Here is a 26434-nt window from a genome sequence, read left to right as displayed (position 1 = left end):
ATACGATCTCAACCATGCTGATTAACCACTTAGGGGTTGGCATCGCAAATGCACCACCATTACACAGTGTATCTAACGGACAGGTTGAACGCTTTCACAGAACCCTGCTAGAGCTCGCTAGATGCATTAAGATTGACAAAGGCATAACTGATACCATAGAGTTGATTTTAATAGCCACTGCCAAGTACAACAGATCAATTCACTCGGAGGACTTACAGATTAAAATCCGAGAAAAAATAAAAAGCGCCCAGGACGTGGTAAGAAGCCGGGAGAACGCATCCCGGCAGAATAGGGTCTTCGAGGTTGGTGAAAAGGTATTGGTAAAATCCAACAGAAGGCTAGGAAATAAACTTTCACCCTTTTGTGAGGAGAGATCCGTGGAAACGGACCTGGGGACCACGGTCCTCATTAAGGGGAGGGTGGTCCACAAGGACAATCTTAAATGATACAACCAACGATGTCCTTCTTTATTCATTTTTATTACGCCTTTAAACCATTTTGCATAAATTCTTACTAGCTATAAGTTTCATTGCCACCGGCATCCTTCTTAGTTTAAATTTATTTCATTGGTGGTGGGATACCTCTCTATGAGCAAAAAATAGCTTAAGTCCAATTCCACAGGTTTGGACTCATATTTTTTCTCCACCTATCCTTGGCGTCGGCGTTGACGGCCAAATACTAGTGTGGGAGGAGTTCGCGTTCCTCACTCATACAGCGAACCTCTCGGAATATGCGCGCGTAGTGGAGGAAACAGAAAATTTGATCAGCATGTTTCCACTGTCCCATGTGAAGAAGCTTCTAAGCGTAGATACCGCCCACCTCCAGGACTTGTTGGAGTCGCTGGACATTCATCATCGAGTAGCTAGGAGTTTAGATTTCTTAGGATCAGTGCTAAAGGTCGTAGCAGGGACACCGGACGCCGGCGATTTAGAAAAAATCTGATTTACCGAAATGAAGTTAGTTGAGTCAAGTAATAGGCAAATTCAAATAAATACTAAAATTCAAAATCAAATTAATCAGCTAACCTCTACCGTTAATCAAATTCTGAGATCTGCCAAAACGTCACAAGTAGATACTGGACACTTTTATGAGACGCTAATTGCTAGAAACAGAATGCTGATGATGGAATTACAGAATTTAATGCTTGCAATACCCCTTGCCAAAATTAATATTGTCAGTCCATATATTTTAGACCACGAAGACTTAAAATCAGTTTGGATTGAGGAACCCACCAACACTCCCATAGGGAGTCCGTTGTCCGTTTCGTCTGTGAAGATTCTAACGTTTTACACTTCATCATTTTTCCAGTCGCCCATAGTAAGACAATGCTGCAGATCCTAGACAACATCATAGCGGAATGCGGCGGAGAAATTCACGCCATTAAAAACTGCTCCATGTCACCGGGAGCCACATTCTGCCGTTTGGCGTCAGAGAGTTCATGCGCCAAAGAACTGCATGCAGGTGGGGTGGCGCATTGCCGAACACAACAGAGCGACCTACACCCAATCACATACGTGGATGAAGGGATCATAATCATCAACGACAGGTCAGCCAAGGTTCGGGTGGACAATGGGACAGAAGTCTGGATACATGGCACACACCTCATCACCTTCGACGAAAAGGACGTGATAAACGAAACCCTCTTCATCAACTACGCTAACCCCCAGAAGAGAACTCCGGGGGCAGCAAGCTCCCCCTACTAAACATTACTGCCAACCAAGATGTTCTCAGCCTCCCGTACCTTCACCGCTTGAGTGAACGAAACTTGGAGTTTATCAAGGAGTTCAGAAATGAGATCGACAACAACCAAATACATCTCGCAGCAACTATTGCAGTAGCAATATGCTGCGCGCTCATCTGCATTGGCCTCACTTACCAGCGACTTAGTAGAGCAAAAAGATGCGCAATTCAAATAAGAGAAGTAGTTGCAGAATTAGGATCGGCCGAGGGCGGCCTTAACTTAGAAGGGGGAGTAGTTAACTGTGGCCAGCCGAACCAAAGTCGTTGACCACAGTTTACGTAAACAACTTTGCTCCGGCCAAATTGCTGACCATGCAATGAGCCGGATGCTCGTGCGCAGACGGCAAACACTGCATATTTGCGTGGCCGCTGCGAGCCTCTGTTAGCTTTAAGTCAATCCCTTAAGTTCAGTTTTGATTTGAATCCAATAAAGAGCACATCGCTCGTAAACCAAACTCCGGCAACCGCCGTTAACCAATTTATTATTTAAACACTGACTGAGTCTCTAGGCCAGTAGTGAACGGAGGGCAGTTACCCTTCCAGCGTAATCGTCATAACTCTTCAGTGGACGAAAGCTGACCGTCGGCCAACCGGCCACCTACCTAAAGGAGATACAAGGAATCACCATCCCCGTATCAACGTGAACCGGACGACCGTCCACCTACCTACAGGAGCTACGCAGAACCACAATCCTCATACCAAAGTAAATCGACCAAACCGGCGATCAACAACGGGACTGCAGCGAGGGACTAACTGCAACAAACCTATAACAACTAATTTGTATATTGTTCGATGACATCATAACTGAACGCCAATTTACATTTAGTATTATTTGTTTATAAATAACTTTGTTTAAAAACATTTGGTTAATTTGAATTCTTTGCCAACTTGTACTACTTAATTACCCTTCACTGTAAACAAATGTTTGTATTTTGAATTCGCTCTTATACACACAGCTCACACATGTACATATCGCTCATTGTAACCTCAAAATTGAACATTAAAATCAGTGCATATTAGAGATCAGAACCACTCGGACGTTTTACTTTGATAACCAAATGCAGCTTTGGGCAGAGTCCGCACATTTTGGCGACTCTGCATTCGGCAAGTCCCAACATAACAACATTCGGCGGAGAAATAGATTCCAGCATCGCTAGACCGCCAGAATACTTTGTGTATTTTCGGCACGCATTGCACTTCATCGGCCTATTGGCAGGGCATTTGGCATAATCGTTGGATATCCGGAATCATCGTTGGATCTCCAGAAGCATCGTTGGATCACCGGAATCATCGCCACTGGTTCGTCGTGGATACCTGCACACCCCGTAACCGTCGCAAGTACAGTTTCGCAAGCTAAGAAACAGCGGCACAAAGTGGACGAAAAACCGTAAGCTAGACTCGCAAATGCAATCGCTGTTTTGTCATTCCACTCTGACCATATACACACATACTTGTGCAGATGGTCTGCAAAAGAATGAGCCAAAAATTGAGTTACTCTCGCAAGCATTGGAGTGTTTCTTTTCTCACTCAGAACCAAAGAGCATTGCCAACATATTCGGATATGGTATTGTTTCACTCAATTATTGCTCCATAATCACACTCAGTTTTCGCCAGCAGGCGTAGTCATATTGCGAAGGGTTAATATGACTACGCCTGCTGATACTCAACTCGTGTCTTTAAGACAACAAAGAAATACAATTCAACGAAACATAGTTAATCTCAAAGCCCGCATCGAACCGCAGAACGATCTTGCTGCCCTTGAATGCCAATCACAAATTTTGCAATCGTATTTTAAGCAAATTCTTCAAATTCAATCACAGATCGAACGGCTGGATGCGGCCGATGACGGCCGTCAGAAATTGGAGGACATATTCATAGACACCAAAGCAATTATCATCACTCGGATTGGGGCAACAAAGAAGGACCGGCCAGAAGATGCAAGCTTCTTCAATTCGTCGGTAAATTACGCAACTGGGCACCAAAATCGTTTACCATCGATAAACTACCTAAGTTCGACGGGAAGTATGGTGTCAATATAAAGTTCATCACTGCCTTTACTAGCATGGTACATGATGACGCTTCAATATTAGCTGTTGACAAATTCAACTTCTTGCTTAGCTGTTTGTCTGGAGCCGCTCTGAGCGTCGTGGCCCCCTTTCAAGGGTCCGAAATCAATTATCCTAATGCGTTAAAGCAGTTAAAGGAACACTACGACAAAAAGGTTTTGATTTTTATAAAACACATTTCTAGCTTATTTGATATTCAAATAATGAAAAGATCTGATCCCGCAGTTCTTCGGTGTATCTTGGATACCGTTTCCGCGCTGCGTAAATAGTTGTTGTCATTAGGAACTGAAGCAGATGTTATGAACGCAATATTAATTCATCTTGTTTTATCTCAAATTGATGCAGACTCAAAATTATTCTACAATCGGGTTCAAGAATACGAGGTGTTGCCTACTTGGGAGGATTGTTACCGCAGTTTAAACCGTCACTGTCAATATTTGGAGAGCAACGTTAAACGATTATCTGATGAGAGGCCAAAAGAAAGGCCCACACAGAATAGGAGAGCCTTTGTTGCGGCACAGGGTGGTTGTAAAAAATGTTCTGCTACTGATCACGCTCTCACTCAGTGCTCTTCATTTAGTTCACTAGACTGGCAGGATACATTTATTTTCATCAAGCAGTCCGCTCCATGCATAAATTGTTTGCGCATCGGCCAATTGGCGAGCAGATGTCCAAGTAGATCGCGATGTCGCGTTTGTCAAGGCTTACATCACACTATTCTGACACATCACACTATACTGCTCATCCAGAGCAAGCAATACGATTTGCTAGGGATCGTATCACCAGACGTTATTCTACGCAAAATATTGGTCCAAGAGTTGTGGATGCACCGTCTAAACTGGGACTATCTACTTCCCTCTGAGCTTCAATCCCAGTCAATATTAATTATCGCAAAGTCTAAAGCGGCCCCAATAAAGATAATTTCATTGCCGCGGCTAGAATTGTGCGCCGCATATTTATTGTGTCAAACATGGGCCAAGGTTAAGTAAAAATTCGAAAATTACATTAATGACGTTTTCTTTTTGACAGATCCAAAAATGTTTCTACAGTGGCTAACCATGCACTCGTCCAGGCTTAACTTTTTCGTCGCTAACCGGATTTCTGAGATGCAATCAACCACTTCAAACATTACTTGGAGGCACTTTCCGGGCAAGGACAATCGCACGTACATAGTGTCAAGAGGCTGTGCAGCATCTGAGCTTAAGGAAACTATATGGTTTAGTGGGTCAAGCTTCTTACGTCAACCCTCATCTGGATGGCCTCAACAGGTGCAAAATTCTCAGGACACCGAAGAAGAGTTGGAGCTGCGAAAATCAACAGTCCTCACAAGTACCGATATCAACAAGTTCTCATCCTATCGGCGCAGCTTTTGTGTTCCGCGTCTTCAATCGAATCAAGGCCAACGGGAAATTAAAAGTAGTCGATGTAATTCATACATCAGCAACTGAATTGCAACAACACTATTCTATAACACTATTATACACTACACTATTACGTGTAGGAGGCCGCATAGCCAAGGCACCCATTTCACTCGATGCCAAATTTCCTGTTCTTCTTCTAAAGGATCATTGCTTAACATTAAAATTTGTTGAATATCTGCACCGGCAGCACATGCACGCTGAACCAAAGGCTCTCATTGGAATTCTGCGACTCCAGGCTTGAATTGTAAACGCCAGAGAAATCGTTCGAATGATTGTACGGCGCTACACACACTGTTACCATTATAAGCCGCGTTTAATGGAACAAATAATGGGATCACTTCCAGGTGATCGCTTTCATTCACAACGATCTTTTTTTTGTAACTGGAGTCGACCTATGTGGACCTTTTGCAACATCATTCCGGATTCGAAGCAAAATGCCATATAAAACATACAAGGCCGTGTTTATATGCTTTTCGTCAAAAGCAATCCACAAAGAACTCATTTCCGATCTGACTACTAATAACTTTATTCTTTGTTTAAAGCGCTTCGTCAGTCGCAGAGGCGTCCCACTACGCATCTATTGTGACAATGCCACTAATTTCGTCGGGGCACGATCTCAGCTCGAGGACTTTAAGCAGCAGCAACACATTGAATGTACATAACTTCAGCAGCATCGTGGGATTTGAGTTTAAGTTCATCCCTCCGCGAGCTGCCCACTTTGGCGGCTTGTGGGAGGCCGCAGTGAAGTCCATGAAGACCTTGATGATCAAAAACTTGGGCAACACTGGGCTAACGTACGAGGAGCTTCAAACGATTGCAATCGAGGCGGAGGCAATCTTAAAATCAAGACCAATGGCACCCCTATCCGAAGACCCGAACGATGGAGAGGCACTTAGCCCAGCGCACCTGCTGAATGGGTCCTCTCTGATGTCTGTTGCAGAGAGCAGACCATCCTATCTTACGCGGTGGCAGCGCGAAACTTACTTGAAGCAGCAGTTCTGGGAGCTATGGAGGGGTGATTATTTACACACACTTCAGGCGCGCTCCAAATGGCTCAAATCCGATGCCAACATTCAAATTGGCCCAATTGTAATAATTCACGAGAATAATACACCTCCCCAGGAGTGGATCCTGGGTCGCATCACCAACACGCATTTTGGAGCTGATGGACGAGTAAGAGTGGCCGATATCAAGGTGAAAAATGGAACCATTCGTAGACCTATCTGCAAGATAGCGCCCCTGCCTGACAACATATAGACTGGTCATATCATACAACGAATTCGGACATAAAAAAATTGAAAGCGGGAGGCCGACCGGGCCCGGCTTTTCGCGTGCATTCGGGTTTTTTGCTCTCTCATTCTTATTCTCATTTTTATGCTCGCGCACTCATAGCACGAGTTCAGCCGTTCAGTCGCAAATAAGCGCATTTTGAAGAAGGTTGCCCTGCGCTTGAATTGGTCTTTGTATGTATATTGTTCTATGACATCATAACTGAACGCCAATTTACATTTAGTATTATTTGTTTATAAATAACTTTGTTTAAAAACAGTTGGTTAATTTGAAATCTTTGCCAACTTGTACTACTTAATTACCCTTCACTGTAAACAAATGTTTGTATTTTGAATTCGCTCTTATACACACAGCTCACACATGTACATATCGCTCATTGTAACCTCAAAATTGAACATTAAAATCAGTGCATATTAGAGATCAGAACCACTCGGACGTTTTACTTTGATAACCAAATGCAGCTTTGGGCAGAGTCCGCACATTTTGGCCCTGCATTCGGCAAGTCCCAACATAACAACATTCGGCGGAGAAATAGATTCCAGCATCGCTAGACCGCCAGAATACTTTGTGTATTTTCGGCATGCATTGCACTTCATCGGCCTATTGGCAGGGCATTTGGCATAATCGTTGGATATCCGGAATCATCGTTGGATCTCCAGAAGCATCGTTGGATCACCGGAATCATCGCCACTGGTTCGTCGTGGATACCTGCACACCCCTCAACCGTCGCAAGTACAGTTTCGCAAGCTAAGAAACAGCGGCACAAAGTGGACGAAAAACCGTAAGCTAGACTCGCAAATGCAATCGCTGTTTTGTCATTCCACTCTGACCATATACACACATACTTGTGCAGCTGGTCTGCAAAAGAATGAGCCAAAAATTGAGTTACTCTCGCAAGCATTGGAGTGTTTCTTTTCTCACTCAGAACCAAAGAGCATTGCCAACATATTCGGATAAGGTATTGTTTCACTCAATTATTGCTCCATAATCACACTCAGTTTTCGCCAGCAGGCGTAGTCATATTGCGAAGGGTTAATATGACTACGCCTGCTAATACTCAACTCGTGTCTTTAAGACAACAAAGAAATACAATTCAGCGAAACATAGTTAATCTCAAAGCCCGCATCGAACCGCAGAACGATCTTGCTGCCCTTGAATGCCAATCACAAATTTTGCAATCGTATTTTAAGCAAATTCTTCAAATTCAATCGCAGATCGAACGGCTGGATGCGGCCGATGACGGCCGTCAGAAATTGGAGGACATATTCATAGACACCAAAGCAATTATCATCACTCGGATTGGGGCAACAAAGAAGGACCGGCCAGAAGATGCAAGCTTCTTCAATTCGTCGGTAAATTACGAAACTGGGCACCAAAATCGTTTACCATCGATAAACTACTTAAGTTCGACGGGAAGTATGGTGTCAATATAAAGTTCATCACTGCCTTTACTAGCATGGTACATGATGACGCTTCAATATTAGCTGTTGACAAATTCAACTACTTGCTTAGCTGTTTGTCTGGAGCCGCTCTGAGTGTCGTGGCCCCCTTTCAAGGGTCCGAAATCAATTATCCTAATGCGTTAAAGCAGTTCTTCGTTGTATCTTGGATACCGTTTCCGCGCTGCGTAAATAGTTGTTGTCGTTAGGAACTGAAGCAGATGTTATGAACGCAATATTAATTCATCTTGTTTTATCTCAAATTGATGCAGACTCAAAATTATTCTACAATCGGGTTCAAGAATACGAGGTGTTGCCTACTTGGGAGGATTGTTACCGCAGTTTAAACAGTCACTGTCAATATTTGGAGAGCAACGTTAAACGATTATCTGATGAGAGGCCAAAAGAAAGGCCCACACAGAATAGGAGAGCCTTTGTTGCGGCACAGGGTGGTTGTAAAAAATGTTCTGCTACTGATCACGCTCTCACTCAGTGCTCTTCATTTAGTTCACTAGACTGGCAGGATACATTTATTTTCATCAAGCAGTCCGCTCCATGCATAAATTGTTTGCGCATCGGCCAATTGGCGAGCAGATGTCCAAGTAGATCGCGATGTCGCGTTTGTCAAGGCTTACATCACACTATTCTGACACATCACACTATACTGCTCATCCAGAGCAAGCAATACGATTTGCTAGGGATCGTATCACCAGACGTTATTCTACGCAAAATATTGGTCCAACAGTTGTGGATGCACCGTCTAAACTGCGACTATCTACTTCCCTCTGAGCTTCAATCCCAGTGGAAGCGAATCGAATAAGATTTGCACAATCTTCAAACCATCGAAATTCCAAGATGCATCGCAGCGAGCTTATGGCTGTTGCCTATATCTACGAACAAACTTAAATGGGGAAATTAAATCAATATTAATTATCGCAAAGTCTAAAGCGGCCCCAATAAAGATAATTTCATTGCCGCGGCTAGAATTGTGCGCCGCATATTTATTGTGTCAAACATGGGCCAAGGTTAAGTAAAAATTCGAAAATTACATTAATAACGTTTTCTTTTTGACAGATCCAAAAATTGTTCTACAGTGTGTTACGTCGGTATATTAGTGCCCAGTCCACAGGACTTGGGCCGAGGGAGTTGCGTCCTGAGTAGGCACGCTGGTTGCCGGCTAAGCTCGCCAGATGGGGTGGGTTCTTTGGAAACCACTCCCTCCCCTACATAACGAGAATAAATTTATCGTGCCTTAGGAAAAATATAGAGATCGTTCAGTTCGTTTTGTCATTTGTCGTCGCTGCCCACAAGCTTCTCAAGTAGCTAGTTCGAGCGCTTGACCGAATTTCGATCGGCAGCGTGTGGCTGTTTTACCCTGCCCCTTCATACGTCCCGTATGCCGATGGATCGCCGCCGGCCACTGCAATGCGATCCCCTAGTGTCAATGTTGTCAGTCGAAAGTTATGTCATTTTTCTTAACCCGAGTTTTTCCATTTGCGCCAGCTCCCCCTTTTATAAACGTTTACCAAGACATTATTGAGTTCGGCTTCATATTACAATTTATTAAAAAGATTTTTATTTAAAAAGGTGCACATTTAATTGACAAATATAAGAGTAAATTGGGGTGCCAAATTAATTAAATTGAGAAATATTCGGTATATAGTGTATGTAATATTTGTATTAACGTATAAAAAGAAACATTAAGCATGAATATATATATTTAAGAATAATATTTTGGGCTAATTTATAAAAATGATAATATGAATCTTATAGGACGTTAAATCTAATGTATGAAGACTATATATATGTATATCTAAATGTTTAAATTGCACAAAGATCTAGGTATATACGCATATGTGTAAATATATATGTAAAAAGTTTGCTTGACAGTAAGTCAAACACAACTCACTTACCCCTTTTTATTTCCATCGACGAGAGCTCTCATTGTGGTATTCTGGGTTTGGAAAATTAATTATACACATATGCATAAATATATTTATATTAGTGCAAATTCTCTTAGCATTATTAATAAGGTGTTGGATTAATTTATATAAAAAAAATTATGTTAATTGTCATTTCTTGGGCAATTGCGCGATGTTGGTCTCATTTCACAAACAGAGAAAAAAGTTATTCGCTTTACGGCGCTACGAATTGCGGGTAAGAGAAGAGTGAAAACGGCACTCGCGACGGTTGACGGTAGCACTTCTAGCTGAGGTTTCTTCTGGTGGTTCCAATTACAAATCAAAACTTTGGTCTTTTGCTTGTATTTAATTGCTGGTTTATTATGAATGGGTATTGTTTAATGTTTTGTCGAAATTTGAAATAATCATAATAATGATGTGGTTTTTTATCATTGCACGGGCTGATATATTAGTGCTGGCTCCTTTCTGGCCAATTGGCGGCGACAGCCATGATTTTCTCCAGCTCGTGTCCGTGGTCCCGACGTCTCTGTACAGATCGCTTGTAGATCCGGAGGAAGCTCAGAATCAACATAAAGATCAAGAGTCCAGTAATGAGGCACAAAACATTGTAGACTTTGGTTATGTCCTCCTTGTGGTCTACAATTTCAACGTTGTTCACCACGTTTGCCGTGTTGTCGGATGCTTTCGAGGTTGTAGATCCCATGATATATAAGTTATATTTCTATCGGGTTCTAAATTCGATCACTCGGATAGGTCCTCCGCGATTACTGTTTTTGCCAGTAGTGGACCTAACGCGGTTCCGCGGTCGTTTCTTGTCTGATTCGCACTTATCTTGGACTCCGACTGCTCGATTCGCAATGATCTTTTTTACTCTGCCTTTGAACCTGAGGTGGGGCTCTTTTATACCGGTGGTTTTGCTTCCGGGTCATCTAAGTGTTCCCACTTAGGTACAGAATTTCCCCTTTTTCGGGCTTACTGTCCCACTTCTGGGTTCTGCTAGGTTTCATATTAATTGCTGCATACACCTATTGTCAGTTGTATTTTCGTATGAATTGCTTACTCTGACCAATTCGTTGCTGGTTACTGTATTGACCAACTTCGGTGTTTCGCCACCTGCAGTTCACAGTGTCTTCTGTCTCTGGTTACGGTATCTATTTCTTTCTGGTTTTATTTCTTACCCCGCTCCCGTAACACGCTCGAGGGTCGTCGATGCTGATTAAGCATGGAATGCACTCGCAAAAAAAAACTACGAGTAGCGATTGTATTTAGTCCGTTATTGCCCTAACGTGTGGCCTCGACCCATACCCTGGGATTTAGGAGTTTCATGCTCTACCGACTGAGATATCCGGGCTATTATTCATGTTCTTCTAACTCGGTTTTCCCTAAGCCCATCTCCGTACAGGATGGGAAGGTGTTGACTACTTTTTAAGGGTGCTTTCCTGTTGTTCGGTAAGTTTGTGTGGGGTGTATGCAGTTTCGGGGCGTTCGGGATTCTCTTATTCGGGCGCTACTGTATCTAACTCCGCAACCTCTAATAGGCGCTTCCCCGGTAAAGGCAACTTAAATTCCTCCCAAAATTCTATTCCGAAATAAAAGTGTTGTTGTAGGGCGGGCACTATTAAAAATTCCAATTCTTTTGTTTCGCCTTCCCATTCTACCGGCAGAGTGATCATGCCTGTAACTTGAGTTTTCCCCCCACTGGCCGTTTGTACGTTTTGTCTGGTTAATCTTTGCATCTTATGCTGCCTCCGTTGTAAAAACAGCTCCGCTCCTTTGCCAATGCAGTTGGCACTTGCCCCTGTATCCAATAAGGCTACAATTTCTTCGCCGTCTACTTTTGTCTTGGCAAAAAGACGGTTGTCATTTTTCAGGCTGATGATAGACGCAACTAATTTTCTTTTAAGTTCCCGTGCAGTCTCCAGGGTCTGGTGCAGGTGTCGAAGTTTCTTATTGTTCCGGTTACTCCTTTCGTCTTCTTCCTCTTGTGCCGTATTAAAGATACGGGCGCGAGCCTCCTCGTACTCTGCCTTACGCTGATACCATGTCTTATGAGACGATATCTGTGCGGGGCTTGAGGTCGCCTCTTTTATTGTCTCGGGGTGTCGTTTTTCTGACCGGTCTTCCCCGGCTCTCCGATCAGACTTTTCCGTAAAAAAGAAGAGTGAGTAGAGTGATAAGAGTCGTTTTTACCACAATAATGACACTGCGTTGCATGGAACCGGGCTTGGCACCCTGTTCCGTCTACATTTTTACGGTGGCGATAAAAGTCCGCCGGCTTATTGCACGTGTAGCAAAGGTATGTATGAAACGGGGACGTGCATTCCCCTCCGGGTTCCGTTCCCATTGACTCCAAGGTTTTCTTGTCCAAGTTTTGACGAAATGGATTTCCTCTTGCTGGCTTTACCATTCCAGCTCCCTTCGGTGGTCGGTTGCTCTGAAAAGCCTCCACCTGGTAGTCATCGGCTTCATATCCTTCTTCCGATTCATTTATGATTTCGTTAACGTGCCGCGGGCGCGACCTCTTGTCCTTCAACCATTTTTCGACCCGTATTCCTTCCCTCTTAAACTCGGCTAATGTCGATATGCTTGACGCCAACAAAAAGGCTCCCATCTGCGAATTAAGGTTCTCCTTCAATATCTCCACCAGGTTGGATTCTGGAATCTTATTTCTTAGTTTAAACTGCAGATTGTGCATCCCAGAAATATAATCCTCCAAACTCTCGTTATATCCCTGCCGTCGCTCCATTAACTCTTTTATGGTGACATAGTCGTTCTCCGATGTCGAAAAGGCTCTGGTCATCGCTCGGGTTAATGAGTGGTACCCAAAATAATGGTCGTCCGCTTTGTCTTCAAGCATTTGCCAATACCATTTGCTGGCGGAGCCAGTGAGTAAACAGTGAAATTCTCGGAATACCTGTTCATCTGTATACCCATACAGTGCTTTCATGCGATCTACTCGGAAGAGGAAACTTTCTATTGACATCCCTCGGCTGGTCCCATCAAATTTAAGATTCCACTTGTCCAATCTAACGTTCTGGTTCTCTGTTGGTCGGTGCTCAGCTCCCGATATCTCCCATGCACTGTTGTAGTTTCGTCTGCCAGAGTCATTCTGATTATGTTGGTCCATGGAATTAAGTTCTGGCGGCGGTGCTGACCCCGAAACCCCTGTTTCGGTGTTAAGTTGACGCTCACCGCGGCTCGACGGTGCCGGCCGAGAAGTGCTGCTTTGTGCAGGCGTGTCTCCGGTTGTTTGTGAATTACTTGATTGTGATTCACTCATTTCTGCCACTTTTGTTTGCAGATTAATTATCTGGGTGTTTAATTCCGCAATCTGGGTTGCGACTGTAGCCCTTAACTCGTTGCCTTGCATGATCAACGCAGACATCATTCGCTCCAGCCTGCTTTCTGACTCCGACTGTCGTGACCGTGCTCCTGTATTGGGTAGCACGCTGGACCTTCCTTGTGGTGGTCCTAAGTAGTAGTTTTCACCCCCTACAGCTCCTGTCGACTCCTCCATGGTGGAACTGTGGTAATCTGCCAGGCTTCCTAAATTATCTAGCTTGCTGCCAAAGCTGACCGACTGTTCCTGTGCCTGTTGATCGCTAGTTGTCACGGTTTGTCTGGCTCTCCAGGCCTGTCTTGCGGCTAAGGTTGAAGCCCTTGCAGTCCTAGTAGGCGGTATTGTCAACGTTACCTTTTTCCTCTTCCCTGCCATTTACTGACCTATCTTCTTATTTCAAGGTTTTGGCTCGTGCCGAAGTAATTAAGTAATAAGTAAACAATAACCAACCTTGATAGTGGCACACGCCTGCCACACTTTTTTTTTGTTAAATCAGAAAAATATAAAAATTAAAAATAATTGAGGTAAATCTTCAAATTACCAACTTGAATGACGACGACAAAGACACTTGAGCCAAGACGCGACTCAAAAAAAACTGGACAAATGTGTTTTCGTTCACTTTTTTACGCTGCTTGATTGTTTTTGCATACAACAGCAGTTTTATTTGACAATTGTATTATGAAGAGAATACAGAAATTTTTAAATCGGGTTCGCTGGCATTGGAAGTTGTTTATGGGTCAAGAAACCGTCCGAAATGAAGCCCCCAAGAAGTTATTAAAAGGTCCCTAAATAAGTGAATTTTATGATAGGATTCAACTGGTCTCCACCGGAGACACCAGTTCCATTCATGTCCTTCTGACCTCTTCCCAGGACTACAGCCTCCACCGGAGTGCTGATTCCCCGTAGAAGGAACTGTCCGAAACCCCCTCCCTCCCAGTCGTCGGAATCAGGTAGACTCGCTCACAGACAGACGACTAGAGCTTTATTTGAGACAGACCACAGTGGATCCGCTTGTATGGAAGAGCGGCCAAAAATACTAATAATGGTCATAACGTGCTGAAATTTATAACAATAGTTTAGCAAATTTGTCTAAACATATAGCAACAAAAATCGGACTTATCGATCGGCTATATCCTATAGCTCCCATAGGAACAATCGATACCGAATTATAAAAACATATTTGTTTAATCTAATTTATTACGATTTTGGTATGGAAGATATTTTTCGTAGTTATACATATTCTTAAAAAACTAAAATAAAAATCAACAAACAAAATATAAATGAAACAAAAATTATAAAGCATCGTCAAGTAATTCGTAGACAGATGTAAGCAAACTCGACCTATCTTTTTTAGGAAGTTGTCTCTGTCCTGTTAAAAATGGATCTGAACGCAATAATAAATAGTTCATGACATCTGTGTTTGTTAAAGTACGAGATACTTTCCGACTGTGTTGAAGTCTACATTTTTTTAGTTCCTTGTTATTGGACTCTGCTGCTTCCTCTGAAAGCTCTCTTATCGACACTAATGCATACTCTATTACAGCTGAACCATGAATTAAGACCTTATGGACGGTAGCCGGTAAATAGTACCATGGATATGCAGCTATAAGATATTTGGCTGTATCCAGCGCGTAATTTTCAAATTTCTCCACATTAATTTTGAATCCCGATGCCATGGCTTGCAATAATGTTGCACATCTGTGAATCAAAGATGCATCGATTCCTGTTATTTCGGAGCTCAAATCTGCATTACAAAAGAATTTCCTTGCGATATTTCCGTCGTTTGAAGATCCTCTACCTCCATCTCTAGGTTTGTCCACTAGTATTCCCATTTTTTCGCGAAATTCCTCCTGAATGTGTTTCTTCCTGTTCAATACTTGCATCTTCTTTTCTTCATCGCGTACTTGCCACATTTTGACCTCTAGCTTATATGAAATATGTAAAAAATATTCAAAGAAGCGTATATAAGAATGTAGTGGAGATAAGCCAAATTCGTAAAATCTTGGGCGAACTTCTTTACTCAAACATTTTTGTATATTGTTCATTTCTGTTGGCTTTGCTCCACATATATAACACGTTGCCGAGGATGATTCGCTGATTGCGTTGCACACCTTTCCATCAACCATTGTAAGATGCAAGCTATGGGTAATAACAACTTTTTTATTAAAGACGCTTAATTCTTTTGGCTTTAATTGTTTAATTTTTGCGTCAAAATATTCTGCTTCGTCTTTCGACACTTTCGCGGTCTCTTTCTTAAATTGAAATCTTATTGGTCGACAGTAACGAGTCGATGATGGCCGGGGGTAACCAGTTGGAGAGGTACATAGGATGTTACAAATAAGCTTCTGTCGTCCAAATCACCGTTTGAAAACTTTTGCTTATACTCGCTATGGCCTGTACTTCCATCGAAGCCCCATTTTCCAATTAAAGTTAAATTCGTAACTATATTTTCAGGCATAGTTTCAATGATGTTGTTTTGAAGCTCTATTATACTAGATGCCGTATTGTCTAGTAAGCTTTGTAGTTCGACTTCCGCACGAGATTCGTCTATATAAATACCATCAGGGTATCTTATTTTTTTGAGACTTAGTAATCTTTGGTAACTGGGAAAAAATTCAAAGGATATTTTGGTATTTACAAAGTTTCTTATCAGCAAATATTGGTGCTTCGTCATGGAGGTCTCCATTAAAAGCGAAATAACTTCCATGGGATCTGCCGGCAGGAAATTTTGATTTCGATCATCATTACGTAGAGAAGAAACAGCGGATTCATCTATTTTAATGAGCTGACCTACACGTCGTAGCTTTGTTCTCTCTGAAGCCTCCTCAAATTCAAGTTTAGGACGGCCCCAATGAGCACTTTCCTCTATTTGATTTAATTTGCAATAGGGGCGTTTTATTGAAATTGATTCTTTTGTATTAAGCCATCCAGATTGATATTTAATAACTGCAGATTTTGTCCGTTTGTAATTTTTCCAAAAAGTTACAATTGTTTTGCAGAGGTTCTCAATTTTATTGGATATTTCGCTCAACTCTGGAATAATGTAGCCGTTGTTTTCAATATCCGCTTGCACATCGGAAATCAATTTCCTCATTTTTTCGGCGTTGGTTCCATTACCTGTGCACCACATATTAAAAATATGCAGACGTGGAAAAACACATTTTTGCGATGCACCTATCAAAATCCAAAATCAAAATTTAAATAATAATTTACAAATTAATATTTTTGCAAAAACACAAACCACTAAAGACGAAGACAAAGCAACAGCGCAAAAGCGCAACAGCACAATAAGCAAAGACTCACCTTTAACTGCTTTAGTAATATTAGTAGAAAACACACATCGGCAAATTTCGGCAGCTAATTTTAAAATATTTAGTAACCTAAAATAAGACGATCACAAAAACATACAAACCAAGTTCTGGGTTTTCTTGGAACATAACTAAAAGTCTAACTAAACATAAAATATACTTTAAAAAAATACACAAAAAAGGGTTATTCGATGAAATTAGTTTTACGAAAAAACTTTTTCAGGAAAGTTAATTATTAATATCTCAATTTAAAGTAAATACCTTCAATTTCATAATTCATGTTAAATTATTCAAATCGGAGCACTGCAGCGTACGTCTGATCACTTTAAAGGGCGAATTGAAAGAGAGAAATAACTTCCAAAGCGCAGCTGCGTTGCCAAAATGAACACGTGTTCACGATTGCAAATCTATTTTTAGAAAGTACCGTTAGATTTCTAGTAAAATCCGGTATGCCAAAGAGAAGTTTGGACTTTTAAGAGACAATTTTGATACATTTTGCTTAAAAAATATGTCATAAAATTTTTTGATTTTTGGCCTCTGACGGAACCACTGTGCAGACGAAAGAAATTGCCTCCCTGTTTCCTCTCTCTCTGGACTCGAACCTCTCGAGCGACCTGGTTCATGCCTAGTACAAGCGGATAGCGTCGGCCAGAGAGATAGATTCCGTCCTCCCGCCCTTGTATTGTTGGAATCCGTACAGACTCGAACCTCTCGAGCGACCTGGTTCTTGCCTGGTTCAAACGGATAGCGTCGGTTTGTACGGATTTGGTCTGTTCGCCCCCTCCCCCCTCTTGGTCAATCGGTTTCCTCTGGACTCGAACCTCTCGAGCGACCGGGTCCTTGCCTGATTCAAGCGGATAGCGTCGGCCAGAGAAAACCCAAAAAAAAATTTAAGTTTGTTCCCTAAAAATGCTATGTCGGTCTTGCACGTGATTTGATAATATTATATAAGGACTATACAATTTTCAGTTACAACGCATTAAATTTTTCTATTAATAAAACAAAGACAAATGGTTTTACTGGAAATTAAAAAGAGTCACAAAGTCGCACGGCTATTCTGAGACAAAGTTCCGATTGAGAGGCCTTCTCAATTCAGACTGTCGCTGAAGTTGGGGACTTTATATGTACAAAAAAAACAATTAAATTAACTATACCTGCGGAGAGGGAATTTTAGGTGTCGACACAAACTATTTTTGATCTTTGTTCGGAAAAATTGAAAATTATGTATAGCATGTAATTTTTCAGATATGCCCTACATCCGGTATTCCGATTTTTGAAATCGTAACCTTTTAATACGTAAAACAAAAAATCTTCAGATGTTAAAAGTCCTAGCTCTAAGGATGCGAAGAATCCTTTCGTTGGGCGCCAATTCTGTTACGTCGGTATATTAGTGCCCAGTCCACAGGACTTGGGCCGAGGGAGTTGCGTCCTGAGTAGGCACGCTGGTTGCCGGCTAAGCTCGCCAGATGGGGTGGGTTCTTTGGAAACCACTCCCTCCCCTACATAACGAGAATAAATTTATCGTGCCTTAGGAAAAATATAGAGATCGTTCAGTTCGTTTTGTCATTTGTCGTCGCTGCCCACAAGCTTCTCAAGTAGCTAGTTCGAGCGCTTGACCGAATTTCGATCGGCAGCGTGTGGCTGTTTTACCCTGCCCCTTCATACGTCCCGTATGCCGATGGATCGCCGCCGGCCACTGCAATGCGATCCCCTAGTGTCAATGTTGTCAGTCGAAAGTTATGTCATTTTTCTTAACCCGAGTTTTTCCATTTGCGCCAGCTCCCCCTTTTATAAACGTTTACCAAGACATTATTGAGTTCGGCTTCATATTACAATTTATTAAAAAGATTTTTATTTAAAAAGGTGCACATTTAATTGACAAATATAAGAGTAAATTGGGGTGCCAAATTAATTAAATTGAGAAATATTCGGTATATAGTGTATGTAATATTTGTATTAACGTATAAAAAGAAACATTAAGCATGAATATATATATTTAAGAATAATATTTTGGGCTAATTTATAAAAATGATAATATGAATCTTACAGGACGTTAAATCTAATGTATGAAGACTATATATATGTATATCTAAATGTTTAAATTGCACAAAGATCTAGGTATATACGCATATGTGTAAATATATATGTAAAAAGTTTGCTTGACAGTAAGTCAAACACAACTCACTTACCCCTTTTTATTTCCATCGACGAGAGCTCTCATTGTGGTATTCTGGGTTTGGAAAATTAATTATACACATATGCATAAATATATTTATATTAGTGCAAATTCTCTTAGCATTATTAATAAGGTGTTGGATTAATTTATATAAAAAAAATTATGTTAATTGTCATTTCTTGGGCAATTGCGCGATGTTGGTCTCATTTCACAAACAGAGAAAAAAGTTATTCGCTTTACGGCGCTACGAATTGCGGGTAAGAGAAGAGTGAAAACGGCACTCGCGACGGTTGACGGTAGCACTTCTAGCTGAGGTTTCTTCTGGTGGTTCCAATTACAAATCAAAACTTTGGTCTTTTGCTTGTATTTAATTGCTGGTTTATTATGAATGGGTATTGTTTAATGTTTTGTCGAAATTTGAAATAATCATAATAATGATGTGGTTTTTTATCTTTGCACGGGCTGATATATTAGTGCTGGCTCCTTTCTGGCCAATTGGCGGCGACAGCCATGATTTTCTCCAGCTCGTGTCCGTGGTCCCGACGTCTCTGTACAGATCGCTTGTAGATCCGGAGGAAGCTCAGAATCAACATAAAGATCAAGAGTCCAGTAATGAGGCACAAAACATTGTAGACTTTGGTTATGTCCTCCTTGTGGTCTACAATTTCAACGTTGTTCACCACGTTTGCCGTGTTGTCGGATGCTTTCGAGGTTGTAGATCCCATGATATATAAGTTATATTTCTATCGGGTTCTAAATTCGATCACTCGGATAGGTCCTCCGCGATTACTGTTTTTGCCAGTAGTGGACCTAACGCGGTTCCGCGGTCGTTTCTTGTCTGATTCGCACTTATCTTGGACTCCGACTGCTCGATTCGCAATGATCTTTTTTACTCTGCCTTTGAACCTGAGGTGGGGCTCTTTTATACCGGTGGTTTTGCTTCCGGGTCATCTAAGTGTTCCCACTTAGGTACAGAATTTCCCCTTTTTCGGGCTTACTGTCCCACTTCTGGGTTCTGCTAGGTTTCATATTAATTGCTGCATACACCTATTGTCAGTTGTATTTTCGTATGAATTGCTTACTCTGACCAATTCGTTGCTGGTTACTGTATTGACCAACTTCGGTGTTTCGCCACCTGCAGTTCACAGTGTCTTCTGTCTCTGGTTACGGTATCTATTTCTTTCTGGTTTTATTTCTTACCCCGCTCCCGTAACAAGTGGCTAACCATGCACTCGTCCAGGCTTAACTTTTTCGTCGCTAACCGGATTTCTGAGATGCAATCAACCACTTCAAACATTACTTGGAGGCACTTTCCGGGCAAGGACAATCGCACGTACATAGTGTCAAGAGGCTGTGCAGCATCTGAGCTTAAGGAAACTATATGGTTTAGTGGGCCAAGCTTCTTACGTCAACCCTCATCTGGATGGCCTCAACAGGTGCAAAATTCTCAGGACACCGAAGAAGAGTTGGAGCTGCGAAAATCAACAGTCCTCACAAGTACCGATATCAACAAGTTCTCATCCTATCGGCGCAGCTTTTGTGTTCCGCGTCTTCAATCGAATCAAGGCCAACGGGAAATTAAAAGTAGTCGATGTAATTCATACATCAGCAACTGAATTGCAATACGCGATCAAGCACATCGTATCACATATCCAGCAGAAGACCTTTTTCAACGAAATCCAGCAGCTCAAGGAAAACAAGATTTTAAAACCGGAATTTCAAAAACAAAATCCGTTCCTAGCAGCGACTGACGGATCAAACCGTTCTATAACACTATTATACACTACACTATTACGTGTAGGAGGCCGCATAGCCAAGGCACCCATTTCACTCGATGCCAAATTTCCTGTTCTTCTTCTAAAGGATCATTGCTTAACATTAAAATTTGTTGAATATCTGCACCGGCAGCACATGCACGCTGAACCAACGGCTCTCATTGGAATTCTGCGACTCCAGGCTTGAATTGTAAACGCCAGAGAAATCGTTCGAAAGATTGTACGGCGCTACACACACTGTTACCATTATAAGCCGCGTTTAATGGAACAAATAATGGGATCACTTCCAGGTGATCGCTTTCATTCAGAACGACCTTTTTTTGTAACTGGAGTCGACCTATGTGGACCTTTTGCAACATCATTCCGGATTCGAAGCAAAATGCCATATAAAACATACAAGGCCGTGTTTATATGCTTTTCGTCAAAAGCAATCCACAAAGAACTCATTTCCGATCTGACTACTAATAACTTTATTCTTTGTTTAAAGCGCTTCGTCAGTCGCAGAGGCGTCCCACTACGCATCTATTGTGACAATGCCACTAATTTCGTCGGGGAACGATCTCAGCTCGAGGACTTTAAGCAGCAGCAACACATTGAATGTACATAACTTCAGCAGCATCGTGGGATTTGAGTTTAAGTTCATCCCTCCGCGAGCTGCCCACTTTGGCGGCTTGTGGGAGGCCGCAGTAAAGTCCATGAAGACCTTGATGATCAAAAACTTGGGCAACACTGGGCTAACGTACGAGGAGCTTCAAACGATTGCAATCGAGGCGGAGGCAATCTTAAAATCAAGACCAATGGCACCCCTATCCGAAGACCCGAACGATGGAGAGGCACTTAGCCCAGCGCACCTGCTGAATGGGTCCTCTCCGATGTCTGTTGCAGAGAGCAGACCATCCTATCTTACGCGGTGGCAGCGCGAAACTTACTTGAAGCAGCAGTTCTGGGAGCTATGGAGGGGTGATTATTTACACACACTTCAGGCGCGCTCCAAATGGCTCAAACCCGATGCCAACATTCAAATTGGCCCAATTGTAATAATTCACGAGAATAATACACCTCCCCAGGAGTGGATCCTGGGTCGCATCACCAACACGCATTTTGGAGCTGATGGACGAGTAAGAGTGGCCGATATCAAGGTGAAAAATGGAACCATTCGTAGACCTATCTGCAAGATAGCGCCCCTGCCTGACAACATATAGACTGGTCATATCATACAACGAATTCGGACATAAAAAAATTGAAAGCGGGAGGCCGACCGGGCCCGGCTTTTCGCGTGCATTCGGGTTTTTTGCTCTCTCATTCTTATTCTCATTTTTATGCTCGCGCACTCAAAGCACGAGTTCAGCCGTTCAGTCGCAAAGAAGCGCATTTTGAAGAAGGTTGCCCTGCGCTTGAATTGGTCTTTGTATGTATATTGTTCTATGACATCATAACTGAACGCCAATTTACACTAGTATTATTTGTTTATAAATAACTTTGTTTAAAAACAGTTGGTTAATTTGAAATCTTTGCCAACTTGTACTACTTAATTACCCTTCACTGTAAACAAATGTTTGTATTTTGAATTCGCTCTTATACACACAGCTCACACATGTACATATCGCTCATTGTAACCTCAAAATTGAACATTAAAATCAGTGCATATTAGAGATCAGAACCACTCGGACGTTTTACTTTGATAACCAAATGCAGCTTTGGGCAGAGTCCGCACATTTTGGCTCTGCATTCGGCAAGTCCCAACATAACAACATTCGGCGGAGAAATAGATTCCAGCATCGCTAGACCGCCAGAATAATTTTGTGTATTTTCGGCATGCATTGCACTTCATCGGCCTATTGGCAGGGCAATTGGCATAATCGTTGGATATCCGGAATCATCGTTGGATCTCCAGAAGCATCGTTGGATCACCGGAATCATCGCCACTGGTTCGTCGTGGATACCTGCACACCCCGTAACCGTCGCAAGTACAGTTTCGCAAGCTAAGAAACAGCGGCACAAAGTGGACGAAAAACCGTAAGCTAGACTCGCAAATGCAATCGCTGTTTTGTCATTCCACTCTGACCATATACACACATACTTGTGCAGCTGGTCTGCAAAAGAATGAGCCAAAAATTGAGTTACTCTCGCAAGCATTGGAGTGTTTCTTTTCTCACTCAGAACCAAAGAGCATTGCCAACATATTCGGATAAGGTATTGTTTCACTCAATTATTGCTCCATAATCACACTCAGTTTTCGCCAGCAGGCGTAGTCATATTGCGAAGGGTTAATATGACTACGCCTGCTGATACTCAACTCGTGTCTTTAAGACAACAAAGAAATACAATTCAGCGAAACATAGTTAATCTCAAAGCCCGCATCGAACCGCAGAACGATCTTGCTGCCCTTGAATGCCAATCACAAATTTTGCAATCGTATTTTAAGCAAATTCTTCAAATTCAATCGCAGATCGAACGGCTGGATGCGGCCGATGACGGCCGTCAGAAATTGGAGGACATATTCATAGACACCAAAGCAATTATCATCACTCGGATTGGGGCAACAAAGAAGGACCGGCCAGAAGATGCAAGCTTCTTCAATTCGTCGGTAAATTACGAAACTGGGCACCAAAATCGTTTACCATCGATAAACTACTTAAGTTCGACGGGAAGTATGGTGTCAATATAAAGTTCATCACTGCCTTTACTAGCATGGTACATGATGACGCTTCAATATTAGCTGTTGACAAATTCAACTACTTGCTTAGCTGTTTGTCTGGAGCCGCTCTGAGTGTCGTGGCCCCCTTTCAAGGGTCCGAAATCAATTATCCTAATGCGTTAAAGCAGTTAAAGGAACACTACGACAAAAAGGTTTTGATTTTTATAGAACACATTTCTAGCTTATTTGATATTCAAATAATGAAAAGATCTGATCCCGCAGTTCTTCGTTGTATCTTGGATACCGTTTCCGCGCTGCGTAAATAGTTGTTGTCGTTAGGAACTGAAGCAGATGTTATGAACGCAATATTAATTCATCTTGTTTTATCTCAAATTGATGCAGACTCAAAATTATTCTACAATCGGGTTCAAGAATACGAGGTGTTGCCTACTTGGGAGGATTGTTACCGCAGTTTAAACCGTCACTGTCAATATTTGGAGAGCAACGTTAAACGATTATCTGATGAGAGGCCAAAAGAAAGGCCCACACAGAATAGGAGAGCCTTTGTTGCGGCACAGGGTGTATGTAAAAAATGTTCTGCTACTGATCACGCTCTCACTCAGTGTTCTTCATTTAGTTCACTAGACTGGCAGGATACATTTATTTTCATCAAGCAGTCCGCTCCATGCATAAATTGTTTGCGCATCGGCCAATTGGCGAGCAGATGTCCAAGTAGATCGCGATGTCGCGTTTGTCAAGGCTTACATCACACTATTCTGACACATCACACTATACTGCTCATCCAGAGCAAGCAATACGATTTGCTAGGGATCATATCACCAGACGTTATTCTACGCAAAATATTGGTCCAAGAGTTGTGGATGCACCGTCTAAACTGCGACTATCTACTTCCCTCTGAGCTTCAATCCCAGTGGAAGCGAATCAAATAAGATTTGCACAATCTTCAAACCATCGAAATTCCAAGATGCATCGCAGCGAGCTTATGGCTGTTGCCTATATCTACGAACAAACTTAAATGGGGAAATTAAATCAATATTAATTATCGCAAAGTCTAAAGCGGCCCCAATAAAGATAATTTCATTGCCGCGGCTAGAATTGTGCGCCGCATATTTATTGTGTCAAACATGGGCCAAGGTTAAGTAAAAATTCGAAAATTACATTAATAACGTTTTCTTTTTGACAGATCCAAAAATTGTTCTACAGTGGCTAACCATGCACTCGTCCAGGCTTAACTTTTTCGTCGCTAACCGGATTTCTGAGATGCAATCAACCACTTCAAACATTACTTGGAGGCACTTTCCGGGCAAGGACAATCGCACGTACATAGTGTCAAGAGGCTGTGCAGCATCTGAGCTTAAGGAAACTATATGGTTTAGTGGGCCAAGCTTCTTACGTCAACCCTCATCTGGATGGCCTCAACAGGTGCAAAATTCTCAGGACACCGAAGAAGAGTTGGAGCTGCGAAAATCAACAGTCCTCACAAGTACCGATATCAACAAGTTCTCATCCTATCGGCGCAGCTTTTGTGTTCCGCGTCTTCAATCGAATCAAGGCCAACGGGAAATTAAAAGTAGTCGATGTAATTCATACATCAGCAACTGAATTGCAATACGCGATCAAGCACATCGTATCACATATCCAGCAGAAGACCTTTTTCAACGAAATCCAGCAGCTCAAGGAAAACAAGATTTTAAAACCGGAATTTCAAAAACTAAATCCGTTCCTAGCAGCGACTGACGGATCAAACCGTTCTATAACACTATTATACACTACACTATTACGTGTAGGAGGCCGCATAGCCAAGGCACCCATTTCACTCGATGCCAAATTTCCTGTTCTTCTTCCAAAGGATCATTGCTTAACATTAAAATTTGTTGAATATCTGCACCGGCAGCACATGCACGCTGAACCAAAGGCTCTCATTGGAATTCTGCGACTCCAGGCTTGAATTGTAAACGCCAGAGAAATCGTTCGAATGATTGTACGGCGCTACACACACTGTTACCATTATAAGCCGCGTTTAATGGAACAAATAATGGGATCACTTCCAGGTGATCGCTTTCATTCACAACGATCTTTTTTTTGTAACTGGAGTCGACCTATGTGGACCTTTTGCAACATCATTCCGGATTCGAAGCAAAATGCCATATAAAACATACAAGGCCGTGTTTATATGCTTTTCGTCAAAAGCAATCCACAAAGAACTCATTTCCGATCTGACTACTAATAACTTTATTCTTTGTTTAAAGCGCTTCGTCAGTCGCAGAGGCGTCCCACTACGCATCTATTGTGACAATGCCACTAATTTCGTCGGGGCACGATCTCAGCTCGAGGACTTTAAGCAGCAGCAACACATTGAATGTACATAACTTCAGCAGCATCGTGGGATTTGAGTTTAAGTTCATCCCTCCGCGAGCTGCCCACTTTGGCGGCTTGTGGGAGGCCGCAGTGAAGTCCATGAAGACCTTGATGATCAAAAACTTGGGCAACACTGGGCTAACGTACGAGGAGCTTCAAACGATTGCAATCGAGGCGGAGGCAATCTTAAAATCAAGACCAATGGCACCCCTATCCGAAGACCCGAACGATGGAGAGGCACTTAGCCCAGCGCACCTGCTGAATGGGTCCTCTCTGATGTCTGTTGCAGAGAGCAGACCATCCTATCTTACGCGGTGGCAGCGCGAAACTTACTTGAAGCAGCAGTTCTGGGAGCTATGGAGGGGTGATTATTTACAGACACTTCAGGCGCGCTCCAAATGGCTCAAACCCGATGCCAACATTCAAATTGGCCCAATTGTAATAATTCACGAGAATAATACACCTCCCCAGGAGTGGATCCTGGGTCGCATCACCAACACGCATTTTGGAGCTGATGGACGAGTAAGAGTGGCCGATATCAAGGTGAAAAATGGAACCATTCGTAGACCTATCTGCAAGATAGCGCCCCTGCCTGACAACATATAGACTGGTCATATCATACAACGAATTCGGACATAAAAAAATTGAAAGCGGGAGGCCGACCGGGCCCGGCTTTTCGCGTGCATTCGGGTTTTTTGCTCTCTCATTCTTATTCTCATTTTTATGCTCGCGCACTCATAGCACGAGTTCAGCCGTTCAGTCGCAAAGAAGCGCATTTTGAAGAAGGTTGCCCTGCGCTTGAATTGGTCTTTGTATGTATATTGCTCTATGACATCATAACTGAACGCCAATTTACATTTAGTATTATTTGTTTATAAATAACTTTGTTTAAAAACAGTTGGTTAATTTGAAATCTTTGCCAACTTGTACTACTTAATTA

The 26434-nt window shown here is 42.3% G+C and overlaps 3 protein-coding genes across 3 annotated transcripts; all 3 read left to right on the top strand.

The window, feature by feature from the left end:
• Positions 1 to 5815: 5815 nt before the first annotated feature.
• LOC128260260 (uncharacterized) lies at positions 5816 to 6484 on the top strand. The gene has a single exon (XM_052993080.1). It carries the CDS (start codon positions 5816 to 5818, stop codon positions 6482 to 6484), a length of 669 nt encoding a protein of 222 aa, XP_052849040.1.
• Positions 6485 to 21010: 14526 nt separating this feature from the next.
• On the top strand, positions 21011 to 21679 carry LOC128260259 (uncharacterized). Its single transcript, XM_052993079.1, has one exon. The coding sequence runs from the start codon at positions 21011 to 21013 to the stop codon at positions 21677 to 21679; it is 669 nt and encodes a 222-aa protein (XP_052849039.1).
• Positions 21680 to 25431: 3752 nt separating this feature from the next.
• On the top strand, positions 25432 to 26100 carry LOC128260257 (uncharacterized). Its single transcript, XM_052993078.1, has one exon. It carries the CDS (start codon positions 25432 to 25434, stop codon positions 26098 to 26100), a length of 669 nt encoding a protein of 222 aa, XP_052849038.1.
• The last annotated feature ends 334 nt before the right edge of the window (positions 26101 to 26434 follow it).

The sequence above is a fragment of the Drosophila gunungcola genome (genome assembly GCF_025200985.1).
Source record: "Drosophila gunungcola strain Sukarami chromosome 3L unlocalized genomic scaffold, Dgunungcola_SK_2 000031F, whole genome shotgun sequence".
Lineage (NCBI taxonomy): Eukaryota > Metazoa > Arthropoda > Insecta > Diptera > Drosophilidae > Drosophila > Drosophila gunungcola.
The sequence above is the reverse complement of the archived record's forward strand: the minus strand, read 5'-3'. Positions and strand labels throughout refer to the sequence as shown.